General features: G+C 37.1%; 1 protein-coding gene and 1 long non-coding RNA gene across 11 annotated transcripts; one reads left to right on the forward strand and one right to left on the reverse strand.

Annotated features, from left to right (window-relative positions):
• Positions 1–1,091: 1,091 nt before the first annotated feature.
• On the forward strand, positions 1,092–3,320 carry LOC129733060 (DDRGK domain-containing protein 1). Of its 2 annotated transcripts, none has more exons than XM_055694613.1 (4): positions 1,092–1,334; positions 1,392–1,491; positions 2,462–2,955; positions 3,013–3,320. In XM_055694613.1, the coding sequence occupies exons 2-4, from the start codon at positions 1,398–1,400 to the stop codon at positions 3,286–3,288; spliced, it is 864 nt and encodes a 287-aa protein (XP_055550588.1). In that variant the 5' UTR covers positions 1,092–1,334; positions 1,392–1,397; the 3' UTR covers positions 3,289–3,320. The 2 variants fall into 2 exon arrangements, with proteins under 2 accessions (XP_055550588.1, XP_055550589.1); XM_055694614.1 differs by having other exon boundaries at positions 1,092–1,282.
• Positions 3,321–3,768: 448 nt separating this feature from the next.
• LOC129733066 (uncharacterized) lies at positions 3,769–6,380 on the reverse strand. 9 transcript variants are annotated; one of them, XR_008729420.1, is made up of 4 exons: positions 6,063–6,380; positions 5,797–5,855; positions 4,197–5,639; positions 3,769–4,140 (listed from the first exon to the last, which is right to left on the reverse strand). It is a non-coding gene; the product is annotated as an uncharacterized LOC129733066 (long non-coding RNA). The 9 variants fall into 9 exon arrangements; XR_008729418.1 differs by having other exon boundaries at positions 6,013–6,380; XR_008729419.1 differs by having other exon boundaries at positions 4,197–5,669; positions 6,013–6,380.
• Between the last annotated feature and the right edge of the window lie 2,692 nt (positions 6,381–9,072).

Raw genomic sequence — 9,072 nt, forward strand, 5'->3', positions numbered from 1 at the left:
TCCGGGCACTTGATGGGGCTTGCATGCATCCGAAAATTTCAACGACATTGATAAAACGATGTAAATAAAATGACGTACATGACATCATGATTTTCAATATGACACAACATTTTGACGTAAATAACGCACCAGCTGATCACATACCGTTACGCACCTGGGGAATGATAAAGTGCATCAGCAACACCGTGAAGATGTTAAAATTTTATGTTAAAATTTAATTTTATTTACTTTCATCATAATTGAAAACTATTTTTTTGACCATATAAAAGGTTTGTAAACCATCAGTTAAAAATCACTGTGATAAAGTCATTCAGAAGCATTCTTGATTCATTGTTTAAAAATAGAACAGGAAAAACGTGTGAAAATAAAAATGTCCTTTATTGTATCTGATTGCAATACCTCTCAATGTGTTACCTTTCTTGTTCGTTTGACTCGGATTTTGACATGTTTGTTTGGCTCACAACATTCTCTTCGCATATCTCTCCCTCTGAGTATTGCTAGCCGCGACCCCTAGTATCGATACCGTTGGTATCGATGCTAGTATCGCCCATCCCTACGAAATCGAACATCTCCATTTCGGGCAGAGGGGATTCACTGCTGTCAAATTTCATATATGTGTGTGTTATCGCCAGAGGGGATTCACTGCTGTCAAATTTCATATATGTGTGTGTTATCGCAGATCAACTCTGGTCCATGACGTTTGTTGGTCCATGATGTTTGTAACTATGAACAATAATGGGGGAAAAATGTGAATAGCTGAACAACATTCATGAAAGTTTTCCGCGGTTTCTCGAGTTCCGATGAAAAACATTCCAATTCTATAATATTTCACATCGATCAATTTCATGACCAAAAGGAACAAAAACCAAAACAAACACCATGTTGCCGAATATGTTGGTTACACGATTTTTGACAGATAGATCCCCCCTGATTTCGGGTTATTCGCGTTGAAAGAGTTTTTGAAGGCTGTTCGCACCTACGTGAACACTCATATGTAATTGTCAAAATGTGCGTGATGACAAAAGCAAAAATATTTCCATCCTTTATTTTCGCATGCATTTGCACTTTTCCACGGTTTCTGCCGATTTTTGTCAGATTCTCCTTATATTTGTGCAGATTTATACAGACTTTTGCCTGCGCGAGCGAAATTTTTTTGGATCACGGGTAGATTTTTTTCAGATTTCGAGCACATTTTTCCGGTTTTTCCAGCAGTTGCAGACATTTTTCAAAAACATCTGGCATCTCTGACTAGTTGGCTCCTGTATCGACATACGTTTCACGAGTATGTTGCCGATTTTTATGCAGAAGTATTACATACTACTCTATTGTACAATGTACGTACATTTACTAGGGATATTATATTTTTTCATTTTTTTGTAATCTTATTCCAGTTGAATATGGACGTAATTCTGTTGCTTGCCATAGCTGTGGCACTACTTCTTATTTTGTTGACATTATATTATTTTTCTAAAGAGAGGAAAGAGGCGAAAGGTAAGAGATTTAAAATACTCCGTAATATTGAAAACCAAATTGAAGTTTATTATAAACGCACATAATAAACTATATTTGGATTTGGATAAAAAGTTAAGCTCAATAAACAATATACTATTTGAGTAGTTGGAAAGGGGTGTAGCAGAGATGGCTTAAGTTGCATCAAAGAGCGTTGCCTTGAAAATACTGTTAACGCGTACAAGATGTTTAATCATCCTTTTGAACAGAAAATCAATATGACGAGTAACGCAACTTGTACTATATCTTAATTAATTCACTAATTGTTTTCGTTTGTGATTATCCGATCAAGTGAAAAAAATGCCCAAGTCTAAATTACCGTCGAAAGCTTTATTGGGAAACAGTAGTGTTTCAGTTAGTTTAGTTAATTCTAAATTCATAAAAATGGAGTAGATAGCAAGCCAATATAAAAGATCTTTGCAATTGCAATGCAGTTTGTTCTTTTTATTGATCAGCTAGTTGTTTAGATAAATGAAATGTCAGGAAGCAGTGCGTATTGAAATCTTGCATATCAGGCATAAAATATATTTCATCAGTACACTGATGATATTTGCGTTGCTTCGCTTGCCATCAGTTACAGATATGTACAGGTCGGTCGAGTTACTGGATTATTTCTGCGACAGGGTCGCTTCATTTTCGGCGGTGGTTTTATTTGTTAACTAAAAAACTTTTGGTTTTGTGTGCCTATTAGTATGAAAGTGATTTCGAATACTAGGTGTATCTAAGTGATACCTCAATATGTAAGCAATAATTGTTCTTCATAAGTTCTAAAACTGTATCGATCATCGTGAAAATTGTACGCTGGAGTATTCGAGTAAAAACCTTTTGGTTCAATAATTTAAAAAGTTTGGGCAACATTCTGTTTCGTTGATTCTCAACCATCCTTCTGGGTTTGCTGTTCAAGGATACCACTTTAGATAGAAAACGGTCTGATAGCACCAATTATTTTCAGCTGAACCACAACAAAACGAGCCTAATGTACCACGGCGAGCACAGGTGATTCGCAATCAGCGAAACAGAACTAGAATAGCCGAGCCACAAAGGCCACCAGCAAACGAGCCTAGGGACGACTCGGATAATGAAGATGGTATTCCAGTTGCTGCACAAGATTATAACAGCGAGAAAATTGGAGCAAAAAAAAGGGCCAAGTTGGAAGCTAAGGCCGAGAAAAAAGCACAAAGGGAAGCAGAGTTGAAAATAAGAGAAGAGCAGAAAAAACAGGATGCGCTTTTGGAGGAAGAACGAAAACGAATAGAAGAGAAGGAAGCGGAAGAAGAAAAAAGAAGAGAAGAATCCGAACGGAAAGCTCGTGAAGAAAAAGAACGTAAAGAACATGAAGAGTATATTAAAATGAAAGAAGCGTTTTGTGTCGAAGAGGAAGGATTTGACCAAGAGGAAGAAAATGATAAGCAAAACATGCTTAAAGAGTTTATAAATTTCGTTATGGTAATTTCTGATTCAGAACTCAATACTATAGATAACATTCATTTTATTTGTTTGCAGGATAATAAAGTTATAGTTCTGGAAGATTTAGCCGTCCGTTTCAAGCTCAAAACACAATCAGCTATTGATAGGATAGTTGAGCTTCAGAAAGAAGGACGACTAAGTGGTGTTATAGATGATAGAGGGAAATTTATATATATTTCTGAAGACGAGCTTCGTACGGTGGCAAAGTTTATCAAACAACGCGGTCGTATTTCCATGAGCGATTTAGCTGAAAATAGCAGCAGTTTGATAAATTTAGTACCAGTTGTTACAAATGCAGCACAAACTGTTTAATTTCTCAAATTCTGTCAATAAATTTTTTTTTTTCAAATAATGGTTTGTATTAATCTCAAAGATTAAATAGCAATATAACACATTGTGATAACGGTTTTAGGTCCATACTTTCACAGTCACATTGCTCACTAGATCAATTTGCTCAGTCTGGGAAGAAGTAACAGTCTATCTTATTGTAAAGCTTACAATCACCAAGACTTCATTCAGTAACTAGGCGACATCGAGAGAAAAGTCCTATACAATATAAATATCGCTCAAACAGCAAGTGCCTACACCATAGAAATACACCAAAATTAAGTCTACGTTTAATTTCACACCATCGAGTATCATTAGTGCCATGTGCTGCGAATAAATTTAGACATGTACTCGCTTCAAAGCTAAATAATAACCCGCTTCATAACTTTTCAAGATTCAACTTGTATATAACAATTTCCTTTCACCTTTCTTATTTTGTTTATGGAATTAAATGCTATTTCTTACCAATCCTTTGTCGGTTCCTTTTCTCGGTGTCATGTAATAGAAACGCGTTGTTACAATAAAAATAGAGTTTTTTTTTATTTTCAACGAGAAGTAACTTCAATTAAACCAAATCATTCAACTTCTCATATTGCTTGAAATTTTCTTTTGAAAGCGCACTGGTGAATGTCCTCCCGTAACGGCATTTAGTTGAAGATTAAACAAAAATGTTAATGCAAGTTCATCGATCCGAACATCTACACTTCTTTTCTACAATTTGGACAAATTGGTTTCTCGCACAACCAATCGTCAATACACTTCTTGTGAAACGCATGTTTACAACGAAGCTTCCTGGCTGATTTATCTTTTATACTGTTCATACAAATAGAACATATCCTGAAAAATAGTGGAAATGTTAGTTAAACAAGTTTATTTTACAATAAGTGTCATACTCATCGTCGCTATTATCGGGATAATACGTTTCATAATTACTTGAATGAAACGGTTCTTCGTTTCGACTGAAATCTGAGTGCGATTGATAAAAGGCTCTTATACCACCTACCACACCTACTACAACTAAAACGGCAATTGATGCTGAAAGCATCATTCCAAATACGCCTTGCAATACCATTGTCGCTTTCTGAAAAAAGTTCTAACTAATCGAAGTTCTAGTTGTTACGTTGTTATTGTTGTGAAAATATCATCCATATTGGCGTTGACGGTGTTGCTGATATTTGTTTGGTTTCTGCGTGCGAAAAAGAAAGAAGGAAATATTTTTGCTTTTGTCATCACGCGCATTTTGACTATTACATATGAGTGCTCACGTAGGTGCGAACAGCCTTCGAAATCTCTTTCAACGCGAATAAACGGAATAAACCGAATGGCCAGGTTTCAAGGGCCAGGTTTCAAGGGCTAACATCTCAACGTAGGTAAACGAGATAGCATATCACACCGCCACTTCTCACACACCTTTATCTGACAGCTGACAGCGGGCACAAATGACCCGTTAAAAAGACCCTCCTATTTTTCCCCATATTTAGTACATTCTCATAGGCACAATTGCCCGATTTCGATTCCGACGAAACAACTGGGGGGTTTACCGATTGATCAGTATAGAGATGTGAGTCACATCATGTGACTGTAAAACACCGCATCTCGTTGCTTCGGCTTTTATCACTTTTTACCATTTTTGGTCGATCATGTTAAGCAGCTTCTTCCGATTTCTGATCAGAAATGAAAACATTTATTCAGAAACAAGTTTAAAACACATAATGAGTGTTCAACTAAATATTTGTCCAGCTGCTAGAGACATAGCATTGCAAACAAAGCAGCTATACCACAATATATCTAACTAATGGTAGCAGTGGTCATAGGCTCCTACAGGAAAAACAAAGAAGCTATTAGTAAATATTTTCCTCAACTAATAGCATTCGTACGTAAAAAGGTCTATACGAAATCGGTCGACGAAAACCAACCAAATCGAGTGGTTTTAGGGTGATTTCGTTCGAGCCTATATACGAAACCAGACGAAACAGGGAGATTAGTCTGATGATGAAATTGCCTGAACCATACGAAATAGGTTGAGAAATCGGTGGATCATTTTCTGAATCCAATTAAATCAGATTAAATATGCAGATTAGTAGAGAGATTATTTTTATTCAAGCATACTAAATAGGCTGATTAATCCATGTATAAAGTTGAAAGTTAAGTTTTAATTTGAACTTATATTTTAACTTAAATCGCAGCCGATCCATACCTTCAGTGGTACTTCTGGACAGCTTAATCCTCCTATTAAAGTTATCGAACCAGCCGGTTAAGCTTTAGATGTTGCTCGTACAGCCGGGAGTTGAATGAGGGCTTTGAATCGGCTCCGATCCCGGTAACCTTCCAGTGCCCTGTCGATAAACGGTTTCTGTTCTAAACATCTGAACAAAACAAAACATTTTATTCGGTTAAAGAATCATCAAAGGTTTCCCAATATTCAGATTGTTCTTGTTTTGGATTAATAGATCACAACCTTACTCATTATCATTATATAATGAATTCTCTTACCTGAGATGAAAGACACAATAAATCTTCTACGAAATGTAGAAGTGCAACAGGAAATTTGTCTGAAAGGTTAAAACAGTTGTTATCATCTGTTAATGATTAAAGAAGTCACATAAACGATTCGTGCAACTGTGAGTAATTGTAAAATACTCAAGAATGAGTTTTTACTTACCTGAAATATATAGAATTATCCGACAAAAAATCTTATGCTGCTTCTACTCCCGGAACCATTTTGACAAACACTACGAAATTCTATTTCGTTTGCTTACTAATCAACATAAAATATCATCCGATTTTACTTTATATAATAAAGCGATCTCATAACAGATTGAATTCACATCTTACGACAACTGATTTAATTTTCCAATTAATTGGGTGACAAAAATAGTCAACATAAGTGGTTTGACGAAATTGACTTATCAATATGTCGATTGCACAAGAACCCGATTTAGTTGATACTAGAGATCCTCAGAGGGAGAGATAAGCGATGAAAAAAACCGCTGATTTTGCAACTAGGTTTCACATATCAGAGGTGCCAGATCTCTTCTCAAAGCGCAATGTTCACTAACTTTTTTATTCGGCTCGTATAACTGATGGTGGCGGTAAAAGCACATACATAAGACATACGTAACACTGGCGTTTTTTTCTGGTACACGTTGCCCCATAGTACTCCGTACCTCGCCCTGTCAAACTGCTCGATAAATAATGAACAAAATAAATTTTCTTTTTCTCGGCCTTATCGAGCCCCAAAGAAAATCCCATAAGGAACTGTCAAAAAGTTATTTACAAAATCAATGCAGCATTTTTCGAGTAGGAACGAGAAAAATGCAGGGCTGCGCAGGTACACTGCCATCAAAAACAACTCAAACAGAGGTTTTTTTCACAGAGGTTGGTACTTTCGAGTAGTTCATTTTGTACCAACTTCTTTGGAAGATTTCTTCCTGAGTGTTACGTATGTCTTATGTATGTGGTAAAAGTCCTGGGGAATAATAAAGTGCATCACAAAAAGCGTGAAGGTGTTAAATTTTATGTTTATGTTTAATTTTATATACTTTCATCATTATTCTGTAGACCATACAAAGGGTTTGTGAACCACCAGTTAAAAATCACTGTGATGAAGCAACTTTGGAGCATTCTCAATTCATGTTTTAAAACATGAAAAACTTGTAAAAATACAGTCGCCGTTCGATAACTGCAAGTCTTTTAACTGCAACGCCAGACCGATAACTGCAACAATTTTGCAGTTATCGGACCGCAATCCGTCAAATCTGAAGTCAAAGTCATTTTTGACATTGAAGTGACAAATCTCGCGGGGGGATTCTAAATGCATTCGAAAATGAAAATTGTTGAATATCTAGAAACATTTCAAAAGGACTTTTTCTTTTCGATTTCGTTTACTTGTTGTCTCTTCATTCTAGATGGGAGATTATAGATCTCCACTATTAGTCAATGAAGCAAAATCACCATATTATGTGGTTCACTTTCCGTAGTTATTATAAGAGAAAAACAAAATTCCTTGTGCATCGTTTGGCTAGCTTTCACTACTCAGTGAGGCAGTGCATAGTAGATCACAAACAATATTTTGTGACCTAGCGTTAAATAGACCATTTTAGGAACTGACAGGTGTCACGGATCCTGCTGACACTGATGTTGCTTTTTCTTGCGTTATGTCAGCGGTTCCGAGCTTTCTGTCGAAATTTCATTCATGAATTGAGTTCAGAAACATCTCGTAAAATGATCTTCTGTAATGATGAACTTTATCTTCGCCTACATATTGGTTATGTAAAGTAGTTACTAAAACGCAATAAATTATCGAACGGCCTTCGATAACTGCAATGTAAACATGTTGCAGTTAGCGAACGACGACTGTAAATATAATCTTTATTGAACCTTATTGCAATACCTTTCAATGTGTTACCTTTCTTGTTCGTTTGGCTCGAATTTTGACATGTTTGTTTGGCTCACAACACTCTCTTCGCATATCTCTCCCTCTGAGTATCGCTAGTTGATACATGCGTATAATACCATCTGTCAAATTTTTTTAACGGAGAGATTGAGCCCAGGACATGAGTTCATTGTCATTCACTGTTATTCGGTATAGGGATGTCAATAGCTCGGATAATACTGGCCCTGACGACTCTACTGATATTGGTTTGGTTTTCACTTGCGAAAGTGAAGGAAGGAAATATTTTTGCTTTTTGTTTTCACACATAAATCTACAATTCCGGAGTGATTTGCGATAAGGGCGCAACTGGCAAAAGATATACATTGGGGAATATTAGTTTGAAAATTTGCAAGTACATTTTCAAATCGTAATTTCAAAATGTTGGCATCACCGCAGGGCTCATCGACTGACAGCCGTCAGCCTGACAGATGCCAACGCGAACGTCGGTGACCGGATGAGAGAGCCGACGTCATCTTGTTTTATTCTCAATTGCGATAGCACACACGTTGTTCATGTTTTTTTCTGTGTTGAGTATTTTCGTCACTGCGACCAATTTTTTGATATTTTGTGTTTGTGTTCATGTTAATTTCAATAAAGTTTATTTTATTCATGTAAATCGTGTGTTGTCCCTCACCTATATATCGCAACAGTGGCGACGAGGTATAGGAGTTTTCGTGTGGAAATTTTGCGCGTTCGTTTAGAGAAAAAAGCGTTTTTCGTGGAACTAAAGACCGGGGATTAAATGTGATGGCAGAACCACAGCCAGCACAGTCAGCTAACCTAACAGAGGTTGTAGTGTGTTGTGAACAATCAACAGGTCCTAATGCGGCAAATTTCCCAGCAATTGGCCGCTACGCAGCTTGCCCAGTCTATCCCGTGACGAATCGGTGCTGGATTCCCTGTCCAGTAACATGGCGGAGTTTATCGAAAAAGATGCCGGCAAGCTGGATGACGCTGCAAAAGTGCGATTACTCCTGCGGAAATTAAGCCCACCCGACTTCGAGCGCTACAACAGCTTCATACTTCCGAAGCTTGCTCGATAATTCACCTTCTCTGAGACGCTGTTCGGTGCTACAGTGTCAATATTCCAACGGCGATACAACTGTTTGCAGACCACCAAGGAGGATGGTGACGACTATTTGGCCTACTAGGTAAACAAAGCCTGTGTCGACTTCAAGCTATCGGAGTTAACAGAGGAACAATTTAAGTGCCTTATTTATGTATGTTGCCTTAAATCCAAGCAAGAGGCGGAGATTCGAATGCGCTTTATAAACAAATTCAACGAATCGGCAGACCTGACCCTGCAACAGATTGTAGAGCAATGTAATGGCTTG

The sequence above is a fragment of the Wyeomyia smithii genome, chromosome 3 (assembly GCF_029784165.1).
Source record: "Wyeomyia smithii strain HCP4-BCI-WySm-NY-G18 chromosome 3, ASM2978416v1, whole genome shotgun sequence".
NCBI classification, from domain to species: domain Eukaryota; kingdom Metazoa; phylum Arthropoda; class Insecta; order Diptera; family Culicidae; genus Wyeomyia; species Wyeomyia smithii.

Coding starts and splice junctions, on each gene's coding strand:
- LOC129733060 (XM_055694613.1), top strand. CDS start 1,398: ATGGACGTAATTCTGTTGCTTGCCATAGCTGTGGCACTACTTCTTATT. Junction 1,492..2,461: donor AGAGAGGAAAGAGGCGAAAG/GTAAGAGATTTA, acceptor AATTATTTTCAG/CTGAACCACAACAAAACGAG. Junction 2,956..3,012: donor AGTTTATAAATTTCGTTATG/GTAATTTCTGAT, acceptor ATTTGTTTGCAG/GATAATAAAGTTATAGTTCT.